The 14,834-nt window shown below is 44.2% G+C and overlaps 1 protein-coding gene across 2 annotated transcripts in view; it reads right to left on the bottom strand.

Annotated features, from left to right (window-relative positions):
• TARS2 (threonyl-tRNA synthetase 2, mitochondrial) overlaps positions 1-14,834 on the bottom strand; it is a 203,631-nt gene that overhangs the window by 34,483 nt on the left and 154,314 nt on the right. For both annotated transcript variants that reach the window (XM_068253237.1, XM_068253236.1), the window contains one exon: positions 14,787-14,834. This exon is cut by the window's right edge and continues 53 nt beyond it. In XM_068253237.1, the coding sequence (XP_068109338.1) occupies positions 14,787-14,834 (48 nt within the window). The remainder of the gene's footprint in view (positions 1-14,786) is intronic.

Below are 14,834 nucleotides of genomic sequence, written 5' to 3'. Positions count from 1 at the left end.
TTCAAAACCTCTTTGGGTACAGGTAATTGGGCATGGGTCTTATGCATTTGCATTTGTTTCTTTCTGATCTTTATTGAGTCTGCCTAATTCTTTATTTAGTTTGTGCCTTATTGGGAAGTTTTGCATCTATTTGTCTGCATTTATGCGGAATATTATCGGTAGGACGCGTTAATTTACGCATACATATGTTTTTTCCATTAGTCATACGCGTCCGTTTTTCCGCATTGGTTGCGGAGAAAGCGATGCATACGTATTTGCTTTCCATGGTGGTTCCGATACAGGAAGTTATGTGGCGGCCTGCGCTTTCCAATGTACATCATTTCCTATGCAGGTTTTCTTCATATGCCATTGGTCAGCATATTCATTTGGATTGTGCACAGCTGTGGATTAGCTTGAGCATGTGCAGTACCCCCTCCTGTAAGGTATTTAAACCCAGCTCATTTACTGAGCAGTCACCACCCGGTTTGGAAGTCCTGCTCCCATGCGGCTTCCTTTCTAAACTTCTGTTGGTAAGGCATTTGCCTTTTGTGTATTTGATTGCATCTTTTTGGACTTAAGACTATTTCTTTAGTTTGGTATTAAATGGATTTCTTTAGTTACAGTATTATTGGTTCCTCTCATTTTTTGATTGTATTGGCTTTGGCTTTTTGACTTTGTGCATTTATTTAGTTATTTGTCAGCTTTAGCATTAATACTTCTTGCAAGCTGATAATATTAGCTATCCTTTATTATTGATTGGTTACTTTCATTATTGATTCCTGTATTGATTTGTGCAGGTGGTCTATCCTGGTTTAATTGTTGTCCAGATGAGTTGCTACTGTGAATTTAGATTGTGCAGGTACAATTTTTTCCTGTTCTCTCTGGATTACACCATGTGGTGACATTCCCTTTTTATTCACTGCACTTCATCCTCTCCGTGTTTTACATTTCACGCTATCTGCGTGTTGTGCTTCTCTCGTTTTCACTCTGTTTACACTTTCTCTGTTTTTTCTCTACGGTTGTAATTTTGTTATTATAACCTCATTATATTGTGGTATTTTACTGCAATTTTTAATTGTATTGCATTTTACACTTTTTAGATATTCATTGTATGTAGAAAGGCCTGAAGAAAGGTCGTGGACCCGAAACAAATAGATGTTGTTGCCTTCTCTACCAATTACATGTACTCTACCACATGACTGAAGATACTGTATACAAATTTCCGCAAGTTTTTTTGGAATATTAAAAGAAAAGTATATTTTGCAATTTTTGGTTTCCCGAGTTTTTCACTATATCCATGAGTATATAATAATAGATTCCTCTCTGATCTGATTTGATCAGAGGGGGTCTACCTGCAGGTGATTTGGTAGCAGATTGACAAGTGTATGGGAACCTTTAGAGACAGATTTCTGTCTGCGTTGATTGCAGTGGACAGGGGGGCTAGTTGGGTGTGTTGCCACTATGCGCATTGCTTGGTGCTATAAATGGTGATGTAAAGGATTACATTATCCTAAAGGTGGCCATACACTAATAAATGAAAACAGATTTGACCAGGAGATCGTTCTTTTTTTTGATCAAATCAGATCTAAGAGGGATCAATTTCTTCCATACACTGTAGGCACTCATGTTAATAACAGGCAATGAATAGAAATAAAATATTAGGTGCTGGGGCCAGAAGATCTACAAATTGCAGCTATAAAGGGCCACAGTTTGTATAGCGGGGCAGCCCCAACACCCCCTATTTTATCAGGCACCCCGTCTCCCATTTTATAGCCTCTACTAACGTGTTCTCGGTATCGGCATTGTGATCTTTGGGGACAAAGATGGGGTGGGGGGCCGCCAAAGTCTAGCTCCGCTCAGGGCATTGTGAAACCTAAGGCCAGCCCTGGCTCCTGCCATATTCTCTACTGACTGTGAATATCTGCAGTGACTGTCACCTCCTGCATCCTCTCACATGTGCTCCAGCTTGTACCATCTACAGCAGCTCCAGCCCTCTCATGCAGCTCCTAGCGCCTCCTCCTTCTCATCCATTGCGGTTCATTTCAAGCAGCTCTGATCATCATCTGCAACCACCATCTCCTCCAGCTGATAATCCCTGCAGCTCCTGTCTTCTCTTGGATGTCATCCCCTGCAGTGACTGTCATCCCCTGCAGTGTACGCCTCCTTCAACTAATCTCCTGCAGTGACTGTCATCCCCTGCAGTGTACGCCTCCTTCAACTAATCTCCTGCAGTGACTGTCATCCACTGCAGTGAACGTCACCTTGAGGCTGCTTTCACACTAGAAATCAGCGTTGCACCGTCAAAAACAGGCCTTTAGGGAACACCGCACTATTGCGCGGTGTTCCCTGTCTGGCGACAGTCCAAGCAGGAAATTACGCGCGTCACTTCCTGCTTCAGGTGTACGGAAGTGCACAGAAGTGTATTGTTAAAATATGCTTCCGCGAAATCACCGTTGCGTCAGTGAATTTTTTTTTAAAAAACTATGCATCGCCATAGACTAACAAGACTTCCGGGCCGAGGCATCGCTAACGTAGTTTTGGACCTGCGCCAGGGATGTGGTGGAAAAGTCACTTCCGCCATGCTGTAAAGTTGCAGTATGAAAGTATCCAAAGACTTTCATTGCCTGACGGTGGGGTGCGGTAAAAATACTGCACCACCCCGGTGTGGAAGGGCTCTCAATTATATCTACCCACCTCACTAAAGTGGCCAATAACGACTTCGTAAGCCAATAGTCAGGCGCGTGTACAGCAGTCACGACCCCCAAGTGATCCGCCAGGCGGATCAACTCACCCCCGCGACAGCCAATTGCCTTAATTGCGCCCCCCCACCGCGTGACATTACGCATGCGCTGTACCATCCTCCCTCCACCCCCCCCCCACATAGCAACAGAACGCATTGTCAGCTACATAGTTGACACGCATCTGTCCAGCAATGTCGCCCTAGGGCAGTGATGGCAAACCTTTCAGAGGCCGAGTGCCCAAACTGCGACCCAAAATCGACTTATTTATCACTGAGTGCCGGGGGGTAGTAGCGGCGCGCACAGTGAAAAAATGGGCGTGGCCATAACATTGTATGGGCGGAGCGAACGTAATGATGTAACAGCGAGACATAAGAAAGCAGTGTTTCTGCCATGATGTGGTGAAACGAGGATTCGCATCATGGTTGTGCAGAAACTATGTGATGCTATTTATTAGTATACCGTAACCCCAAAGCAGCAAATATAGCCAACTATGACCATTAAATGATAAATGCAGCAAGTTACCCAGACACCAGGAAATAAATGCAATGTGGGCAATATTTCACCAGAAAATAACACAGTGTGTACAACATGTCAGCAGAAAATAACGCAATGTGGATCAGCATTTCAGCAGTAAATAACGCAATGTGGACAACATTTCAGCAGTAAATAACGCAATGTGGATCAGCATTTCAGCAGTAAATAACGCAATGTGGATCAACATTTCAGCAGTAAATAACGCAATGTGGACAACATTTCAGCAGTAAATAACGCAATGTGGACACGTCAGCAGTAAATAATGCAATGTGGGCACATGTCAGCAGTAAATAACGTAATGTGGACACGTCCGCAGTAAATAACGCAATGTGGACACAGGTCAGCAGAAAAAAAAGCAACGTGGACATGTCAGCAGAAAATAACGCAACGTGGACATGCCAGCAGTAAATAAAGCAATGTGGACACAGGTCAGCAGAAAATAATGCAATGTGGACACAGGTCAGCAGAAAATAATGCAATGTGGACACAGGTCAGCAGTAAATAACGCAATGTGGACACAGGTCAGCAGTAAATAACGCAATGTGGACACCGGTCAGCAGAAAATAATGCAATGTGGACACAGGTCAGCAGAAAATATGCCCAGTGGATGCCGCCAGACTTGAGAGAGCGCCGAATCGCGACGGCTACAGGTAGACGCCATGCCTCTCTTTTAATACTGACCTTTACTATTGGTAAGCACGAGCACCTTCTTGCAGTGTTTTCCGACGCTGCTCTTTGCACTATCTGCACTTTGTTCTTTCATGTTATTTGCACATTTCTCTATCCCTACGTTCCTATGGGATCTTCTTTGCATTGTTTTTTGAGCGTATATGGATTGTTTGATTATTAATTTTTTACAGTGTTGCTGCTACTGATTTTGTCTCTTATTTATTGTTATGGATGGCTATGTATATTACACACTTGTGCACAGTGCAATCTGTTTTTACTATCACTAGTTGAGTGGTCAGTATTCAGTATGTATTGTTAGTCATTATGGTTATTATGTCATCATTATATTTAATATTTTCCATTATTGGTGGGTGTTTTGGCATGGCTGCCTTTCAATGTTTTTAAGTGTCTTTATATTTTGCTGAATAAAGACTGATCATGTTGATACGTATTTTTGAGTGGTGCGGTTTTCTTAGGGAACTTCTGTCTCTTGTTTGCTCATGTCAGCAGTAAATAACGCAATGTGGACACAGGTCAGCAGTAAATAACGCAATGTGGACACAGGTCAGCAGTAAATAACGCAATGTGGACACCGGTCAGCAGTAAATAACGCAATGTGGACACAGGTCAGCAGTAAATAACGCAATGTGGACACAGGTCAGCAGTAAATAACGCAATGTGGACACAGGTCAGCAGTAAATAACGCAATGTGGACACAGGTCAGCAGTAAATAACGCAATGTGGATACAGATCAGCAGTAAATAACGCAATGTACAGACAGGTCAGCAGTAAATAACGCAATGAACAGACAGGTCAGCAGTAAATAACGCAATGTGGACACAGGTCAGCAGAAAGTAACGCAATGTGGACACAGGTCAGCAGAAAATAACGCAATGTGGACACAGGTCAGCAGAAAATAACGCAATGTGGACACAGGTCAGCAGAAAATAACGCAATGTGGACACAGGTCAGCAGTAAATAACGCAAATAATTTACTCACCTGACAGAAGTCTCCTGTCCCGGCAGCGGCGCGCAGCTCCACGATTACCAGCCAGCCGAAAGTCCTGCGCTGACAGGACGTGCTGACGTCGGCACCCCTGTGAGCAGAGCGGGGAGGGGCTGGGGGCAGAGCTTCGGCTCTGCTCATTCGCTGAAGAGAATCAGCTCTTAGAGCCGTCTCTTCGCGAACAACTCATCACTACTGCGGCGGCGGGGGTAATGGGATCAGTGGTGGTAGTGGACACCGCACGCGTGCCCACAGAGACGGCTCCGTGTGCCGCCTTGGGCACGCGTGCCATAGGTTCGCCAACACTGCCCTAGGGATCGGGTCCCGATCCCCGACATTCAACATAAAATCCATAGGTGTATAAGCACCTTAACACCCCACCCCATAGACTGTAGCATAGAGCTAACCACATAGATGAGATTAGGATTAGATTAGGCCTATCCTCGCGCGTGCGCACACACACAACTTTAGAACAGGGCATATTGGTGGTCGCCACCAATCAGAGCAGGAGATATAGGGTTAGAGTAGGGCACACATACCGCAGACATGGAACCAGCAGTAGTGTAGGGTTATTAGGGTGATTAGCACCAATTAGAGTAGGCTAGCATAGTGTAGTGTAGGACCCGTCCGAAAAGAGTCTACCGTGACGTGGTGGGCGGGCTTAAAATCCTACTGCTCAAAAGGTTTTACTTTTGCCAGTGGATTAACCAAAAGACTCTTAATGCTTGAATCACCAACCATCATTACCCTGAAGTGCCAATTCACAATTCCACCGCAGTCAGCAGTCTGGCTCAGTCGCTCATACGCAGAAGAGCCCAACTGACGCGACTGAGCCAGTTACCAGGGCTGAGTGCGGCCAAACGGAGGAACTCAGGAGGACGGCGAGGGATGCAGCGTTGCTCATGGGGCTGGAGGAAGCCCCGGGTAAGTGTAAAATCTTTCTTATTCCTGCTCTCAGGTACACTTTAAAGCATATAGGATCCCTGGAAAAATGGCATCTGGAAATTGAATGGTGAGCAATCTTGCTGTGGAGCCTCTCATAATAAAGTCAATTAAAGGGAATGTCCAAGCAAAGTAAAAACAATGAGTTTCACTTACCTGGGGTTTCTACCAACCCCATGCAGCCATCCTGTGCCCTCGTAGTCACTCACTGCTGCTCCAGTCCCCCGTTGGCAGCTTGCCGACCTCGGAGGTCGGCATGACGCATTGCGTATATTTTTACGCATTCCCGCAAGTGCAGGAACATGAACACATACATTTTTACGCATTACTGGTTCAATGCGTAAAAATGTACACATTGAACCAGTAACGCGTAAAAATGCATATGTTAATGTTCCTGCACTAGCGGGAATGCGTAAAAATGCACGCAATGCGTCCCGCCGACCTCCGAGGTCGGCAAGCTGCCAGCGGGGGACTGGAGCAGCAGTGAGTGACTACGAGGGCACAGGATGGCTGCATGGGGCTGGTAGAAGCCCCAGGTAAGTGAAACTCATTTTTTTATTTTGCTTGAACCTTCCCTTTAACCACTTGAGGACCACAGTCCTTTCTCCCCTTAAGGAAAAGAGCCTTTTTCTCCATTCAGACCACTGCAGCTTTCACGGTTTATTGCTCGGTCATACAACCTACCACCTAAATGAATTTTACCTCCTTTTCTTGTCACTAAAGGTGCATACACACATCAGACTATAGTCTTTGGAAAATGAAAGATCACAGACCAATCTTACCACCCTTCATGTAGTATGAGAGCCATACTCTACACAGTCCTTTCTATGAAGCTGAACTCCACATCAGAAAAAAATCTTTGCAAGATGCCGCACACACAGATGCTGTACAGACACAAAAGATCAGTATCTGCAAAAGATCTGTTCCTGCCAAAAATCCATTCCTGCAAATTGCAATGATAGTCTATGAGATCTGCAGATCATCATACACACATGATTTAACTGACATTCATCTGCAGATCAAGCAATCTGCAGATCTGAAAATCCATCCTGGTGGATCTGATCTGCAGATGTGTATGATGATCTGCAGATCTCAGACTATCATTGCAATTTGCAGGAATGGATTTTTGGCAGGAACAGATCTTTTGCAGATACTGATCTTTTGTGTCTGTACAGCATGTGTGTGTGCAGCATCTTGCAAAGATTTTTTTTCTGATGTGGAGTTCAGCTCCATAGAAAAGACTGTGTAGGTATGACTCTCATACTACATGAAGGGTGGTAAGGTTGGTCTGTGATCTTTCATTTTCCAAAGACTATAGTCTGATGTGTGTATGAGCCTTAATACAGCTTTCTTTTGGTGCTATTTGATTGCTGCTGCGAGTTTTACTTTTTAATTATATTCATCAAAAAAGACATGAATATTGTCAAAAAAATGATTTTTATTACTTTCTGTGCTGACATTTTTCAAATAAAGTAAAATTTCTGTATACATTTTTGTCCAAATTTATTCTGCTACATGTCTTTGATAAAAAAAAATCCATTCAGTGTATATTTCTTGGTTTGGGTAAAAGTTATAGCGTTTACAAACTATGGTGCCAAAAGTGAATTTTCCCATTTTGAAGCATCTCTGACTTTTCTGACCACCTGTCATGTTTCATGAGGTGCTAAAATTCCAGGATAGTATAAATACCCCCCAAATGACCCTATTTTGGAAAGAAGACATCCCAAAGTATTCACTGAGAGGCATGGTGAGTTCATAGAAGATTTTATTTTTTGTCACAAGTTAGCGGAAAATGACACTTTGTGACAAAAAAAAAAAGTTTCCATTTCTTCTAACTCGCGACAAAAAAAAAAAAATGAAATCTGCCATGGACTCACTATGCTCCTCTCTGAATACCTTAAAAGTGTCTACTTTCCAAAATGGGGTTATTTGTGGGCTGTGTTTACTGTCCTGGCATTTTGGGGGGTGCCTAATTGTAACCACCCCTGTAAAGCCTAAAGGTGCTCATTGGACTTTGGGTCCCTTAGCGCAGTTAGGCTGCAAAAAAGTGCCACACATGTGGTATTGCCGTACTCAGGAGAAGTAGTATAATGTGTTTTGGGGTGTATTTTTACACATACCCATGCTGGGTGGGAGAAATATCTCTGTAAATGACAATTTTTTAATTTTTTTTTTACACACAATTGTTCATTTACAGAGATATTTCTCCCACTCAGCATGGGTATGTGTAAAAATACACCCCAAAACACATTATACTACTTCTCCTGAGTATGGCGATACCACATATGTGGCACTTTTTTGCACCCTAACTGCGCTAAGGGGCCCAAAGTCCAATGAGTACCTTTAGGATTTCACAGGTCATTTTGTGACATTTGGTTTTAAGACTACTCCTCACGGTTTAGGGCCCCTAAAATGCCAGGGCAGTATAGGAACACCACTAATGACCCCATTTTAGAAAGAAGACACCCCAAGATAATCCGTTAGGAGTATGGTGAGTTCATAGAAGATTTTATTTTTTGTCACAAGTTAGCGGAAATTGATTTTAATTGGTTTTTTTTTCACAAAGTGTCATTTTCCGCTAGCTTGTGACAAAAAATAAAATCTTCTATGAACTCACCATACTCCTAACGGAATACCTTTGGGTGTCTACTTTCTAAAATGGGGTCATTTGTGGGGTTCCTATACTGCCCTGGCATTATAGGGGTCCTAAATCGTGAGTAGTAGTCTTGAACCCAAATGTCTCAAAATGACCTGTGAAATCTCAAAGGTACTCATTGGACTTTGGGCCCCTTAGCGCAGTTAGGCTGCAAAAAAGTGCCACACATGTGGTACTGCCGTGCTCAGAAGAAGTAGTATAATGTGTTTTGTGGTGTATTTTTACATATACCCATGCTGGGTGGCGGAAATATCTCTGTAAATGACAAATTTTTGATTTTTTTTTTTACACACAATTGTCCATTTACAGAGATATTTCTCCCACCCAGCATGGGTATGTGTAAAAATACACCCCAAAACACATTATACTACTCCTGAGTACGGCGGTACCATATGTGTGGCACTTTTTTGCACTCTAAGTGCGCTAAGGGGCCCAAAGTCCAATGAGTACCTTTAGGATTTCACAAGTCATTTTGAGGCATTTGAATTCTAGACTACTCCTCACGGTTTAGGGCCCCTAAAATGCCAGGGCAGTATAGGAACCCCACAAGTGACCCCATTTTATAAAGAAGACACCCCAAGGTATTCCGTTAGGTGTATGGCGAGTTCATAGAAGATTTTATTTTTTGTCACAAGTTAGTGAAAAATGACACTTTGTGAAAAAACCAATAAAAATCAATTTCCGCTGACTTTTGACAAACAAAAAAATCTTCTATGAATTCGTCATACACCTAACAGAATACCTTGGGGTGTCTTTTTTCTAAAATGGGGTCACTTGTAGGGTTCCTATACTGCCCTGGCATTTAACGGGCCCAAAACAGTGAGTAGTCTGGAAACCAAATGTCTCAAAATGACTGTTCAGGGGTATAAGCATCTGCAAATTTTGATGACAGGTGGTCTATGAGGGGGCGAATTTTGTGGAACCGGTCATAAGCAGGGTGGCCTTTTAGATGACAGGTTGTATTGGGCCTGATCTGATGGATAGGAGTGCTAGGGGGGCGACAGGAGGTGATTGATGGTTGTCTCAGCGGGTGGTTAGAAGGGACAATAGATGCAATCAATGCACTGGGGAGGTGATCGGAAGGGGGTCTGAGGGGGATCTGAGGGTTTGGCCGAGTGATCAGGAGCCCACACGGGGCAAATTAGGGCCTGATCTGATGGGTAGGTGTGCTAGAGGGTGACAGGAGGTGATTGATGGGTGTCTCAAGGTGTGATTAGAGGGGGGAATAGATGCAAGCAATGCACTGGCGAGGTGATCAGGGCTGGGGTCTGAGGGCATTCTGAGGGTGTGGGCGGGTGATTGGGTGCCCTAGGGGCAGATAGGGGTCTAATCTGATGGGTAGCAGTGACAGGGGGTGATTGATGGGTAATTAGTGGGTGTTTAGAGGAGAGAACAGATGTAAACAATGCACTTGGGAGGTGATCTGACGGCGGGTCTGCAGGCGATCTGATGGTGTGGGTGGGTGATCAGATTGCCCGCAAGGGGCAGGTTAGGGCTGATTGATGGGTGGCAGTGACAGGGGGTGATTGATGGGTGGCAGTGACAGGGGGTGATTGATAGGTGATCAGTGGATTACTACAAGAAAGAACAGATGTAAATAATGCACTGGCGAATTGATAAGGGGGGGTCTGAGGGCAATCTGAGCGTGTGGGCGGGCGATAGGGTGCCCGCAAGGGGCAGATTAGGGTCTGATCTGATGGGTAACAGTGACAGGTGGTGATAGGGGGTGATTGATGGGTAATTAGTGGGTGTTTAGAGGAGAGAACAGATGTGAACAATGCACTTGGGAGGTGATCAGATGTCGGGTCTGCGGGCGATCTGATGGTGTGGGTGGGTGATCAGATTGCCCGCAAGGGGCAGGTTAGGGGCTGATTGATGGGTGGCAGTGACTGATGGGTGATTGACAGGTGATCAGTGGGTTAACACAGGGGGGATAGATGCATACAGTAGACAGGGGGGGGGGGGGGCTGGGGAGAATCTGAGGGGGGGGGTTGATTAGGAGTCCCCAGGGGGAAGTTTAGGGCAGAAAAAAAAATTGCGTTGACAGATAGTGACAGGGATTGATTGATGGGTGATTAGTGGAGTGACTGGGTGTAAACAGGGGTCTGAGGGGTGGGCAGGGGGGGGGGGGGGTCTGAGGGGTGCTGTGGGCGATCAGAGGGAAGGGGGGGCAGGATCAGTGTGTTTTGTGCAGACTAGGGTGGCTGCAGCCTGCCCTGGTGGTCCCTCGGACACTGGGACCACCAGGGCAGGAGGCAGCCTGTATAATATGCTTTGTATACATTACAAAGCGTATTATACGCTTTCTATGCGGCGATCGTTGGGTTAACAACCCGCCGGCGCTTCCGATTGGTCCCGGCGGGTTGACGACGCGGGTTGACGGAGCCTATTGCCGGAGGATGCGTGCACATAACAGCATGCGATCCCCGGCCAACAGCCACAAGAGGACCCGCCGCCGATGGGCGTATTGCGGTCGTTTAGGCCCAGCCTTTGCCGTTGCCCATCAGCTGTAGGCGGTCCTCAAGTGGTTAATGCCAACTGCATTCTCAATCACATGCTATCTATTATTATTACGGTATTTAGTATTTATATAGCGCTGATATCTTCCGCAGTGCTGTACAGAGTATATTGTCTTGTCACTTAACTGTCCCTCAGAGGAGCTCACAATCTAATCCCTACCATAGCCATGTCTATGTAAAAGAGGGAAACCGAGAGCCCAATATAGTGTAGTATATATTGGAAAAAGGAGGAAAAATGAATTGTAAGGAATTTATACTCACAAACCCGGGTTACCGTACAGGCAACCACTGTAAATGCAGGTGGGGAGATTAGGCCCGTCCTCACTCAGGACTAAGATGTCGCTCTCTGTAGATCAGGAAATAAGGGTATAATCACCCCTCCACCTCGGGGTGGACACTGGCATCGTAGAAGGTGAACAGTGGTGCCAAAAGAATAATATGCTACAAATATAAAATAGGCTAAAATTGTTAAAACGTTAGGGAGGCAGTGGTGGACTCACCATCCCCAAACAGACACAAAGCGGTCGAATTTTCAGCACGCAAATGTATTCACATACTCCAATTAAAACAGGCAACGCGTTTCGCAGGTATATTCCTGCTTCCTCAGGGAATAACAGAAGGAGTATAACACAGCACGCAGTCTAGTATACACCTAGTGCCTCTGTGAGGAAACCCATGCAGGCAAAAGCAGAACATACATACTCCATACAGATAGTGCCCTGGCTGATATTCAAACAGGGGACCCGGTGCTGCAAGGCAAGAGCGTTAACCACTATGCCACCGTGCTGGCATAGTGGTCAACTTGAATTTTATAGAGAGTACCAATCATGTGCAGCAGCTATTGCATTTGAGTTGTCTATTTTAAATGAAATATTGGCATCTAATTGACCATCCCTACATCTAATTAAAAAGGAGCTTTACCCGATCAACAGGTAATCTGACAGGAAGTTGTATCATATGTACATGTCCAAACTGGTTCTGATCGATAATGGGATCGATTTTACCGTGATAACTTTGGAAAATTGATCCAGTTATCGAACAGGAGCAGATCTGACATAACAGAAATAATTGTCCGTCTCCAGTCAATCGGACGGGAAACTGCATCGTGTGTATTTAGCATTATGCGGAAGATTGGAGCACCTACCCACCTCATATCTTTTAGTTCTGCACAGCAAGATGTTTAAACCACTATTATGTCCGTAGTAGTCCCCCTTACTTATACATTATGAATCCAGCACAGCCATATAGAGGACTAGTAAGCTGTCTATAGAGCAACTCCAGGCAGTAAAACAACAACTCTCTGGAGAAAAGAAGCCATCTCCCTTAATGTATTCTTATATATTATTTATTATAAATAATATAGAATATTAATTATATATTATAATAAAATATTTATTGAGTTTTCAATAATAATAACAACACACAAAGAAACAAATAATCCCATCCCATCAACCCACAAACACAGCCAAGACAACAAAAGGGCCCACCAAAACAAATACAAGGTGCTCATCACAGATGACTATCGACAACAGGTACATTAATATTCAAGATTGGGGTAACTGAGCTGGGATTATCCACCCAGGCACTCCAAACCTTGTCAAACTTGGCTGGGTGACCCCTAACCTAATAGGTCAATTTATATAAAGGCAAACTGTGGTTAACCATAACCTTCCAGTCATCTACTCAGGTGCCAGGCCATAGTTTCCACTTGGTTAGCAAACATCTTCTAGTGTAGAAAAAGGCTCTCCTCAAGAAAAGCGGCTTGTGTTTGCTGCAGGCCACATTATCAATTATTCCCAATAAACAGGCTTTAAAGAGAGAGAAATGGCCCGCTTCACAATCAGCCCAAGACACTGTATAACAGAGTCCCCAAAGACCTGGACCCACAGGAAGTGTAAAAAGTCAGCTCCAGGGTGACCGCATTTAATAAACACTCTGAACCTATGTCAGGGCCCATTCTGGCCAATCTTGCAGAAGTAAAGTACGTCTGACGGAACCATTTAATTTGCATTAATTTAACCTGTACACTGATGACTGAAAACATATAAGAAGTCTCAATTTCTGTCCAATCTGAGTTATCCATACCAGACCCGACTACTTGCCACCTTAATATGGCTTTATCGTATCTACAGTATCTAGACCAGTGTGCTGAAATAACCCCTGTTCCTGTAAAAACTATTTTGAAGCTTCTTTAAATACCTTAACCGATGAATTAATCAACAAAGCCTCTTCATGGCAAAAAGCCTCCTCTCTCCTATAAATAACATTGTTATGGTAAGAGTTTCTTCTATCAAGATGGTGTATGCTGCTAAAATAGATGGCTATTTTAGCAGCATACACCATCTTGATAGAAGAAACTCTTACCACAATGTTTAAAGGTAGCCTACCCCATACCTAAACAGGCTGTTCCACCATTCAATCATGGGCAAAAGGTTTTCACATACATAGCACTGAATATCTTTATGCAAATTAACTCCAAGGTATTTAAACGTATTAACTACCACCAACGGCGTAGATGGATGAATCTAGATTATTTTTTTTATCCATGGGGAATAGAAAAGATTTGTCCAGTTTACCTTTAGGCCTGATAACCCACCAAAACAGTTGTAAATATTAAGTACCTCAGCCAATGAGGGCCCAGAGTCTGCCAAACACAATAAAACATTGTCTGCATACGGTGATATGCGCTCTTCCATACTATTGAACTTGAGACACTGAATGTATGGGGAAGACCTGATATGTTCTGCTAGTGGTTCATTCATCAATGTAAATAACAAAGGAGAAAGAGGGCACCCTTGCCTGGTTACACACTGAATATCGAAGGGCTTGGATATACACGAGTTGACCTGGATTTTAGCCCCTGGTCTATCCTACAGAATCAAAATCATTTTTTGAAATCCACACCAAACCCCAACTTGGTCAGGACAGCATTAAAATATGACCATTGGACCAAATCAAAGGCCTTATGCCTCATAAGTTTTTTAAGACAGCAGGCCCCTTCCAAATTTGAGCCTGAAGAGGTCACAGCTAAATGTCCTACTTCAGTTGCTATAATGGAGCAGGACTACAGGCCCAGGTCAGTGGGAGTTGGCCTCTGTCGGCAGAAAAAGTGGGTACTAGAAGAGACCTCGTCAGTGGAGGGATTGTCGCAGAATAGGAGCTTTGGAGAGAAAGCATAGGGGTGTGTGTGTGTGTGTGTGTGTGTGTGTGTGTGTGTGTGTGTGTATACGTGCGTGTATACGTGTGTGTGTGGGGGGGGGGGGGCATTTTAAGGGCTTGTTTGAAGGTATAGGAGGGAGCGAGCCTGATGGATGATGGAATAATTTTATTAAACTACAGGACTGCTTTCAATCCTTTGGGGACTTTGGTGGCTAAATGTTTGTATTAAAATTCCCAGCCACACCCACCTGCCACTAAACACACTGGTACAGGATGAGCTTTAGAGCTATTCTGGGAAAGACAAATGTGACATAAGATTATGAACACAAGGATGACCACAGTTTACACACACAAACATCACGTGGTCTATCTGAGCATGAACAAGCCTCTGCATTATCTCTGCTCCTTGTATAAGACACATCCTTCCTCGCTAATCTGTGAGAACAGCCTCAGGCACTTGGCAACAGTCAAAACACTGAAGACACTCCACAAACTGATAGTTTTCTCACGTCAAAATATAAACATGATCTCAGTGTGGCACAAATTATCTCAAGAAAAATGTTACCAGTTGGCGCACATACCCAGTGTAAGTGAGGTTGAAACGGATGGGCAGCTGGAAATCTAGCTGG

Source organism: Hyperolius riggenbachi, chromosome 9, assembly GCF_040937935.1.
Source record: "Hyperolius riggenbachi isolate aHypRig1 chromosome 9, aHypRig1.pri, whole genome shotgun sequence".
Taxonomy (NCBI): Eukaryota; Metazoa; Chordata; class Amphibia; order Anura; family Hyperoliidae; genus Hyperolius; species Hyperolius riggenbachi.
Note: the sequence above shows the minus strand (reverse complement) of the source record. Positions and strands in the feature narration are given on the sequence as shown.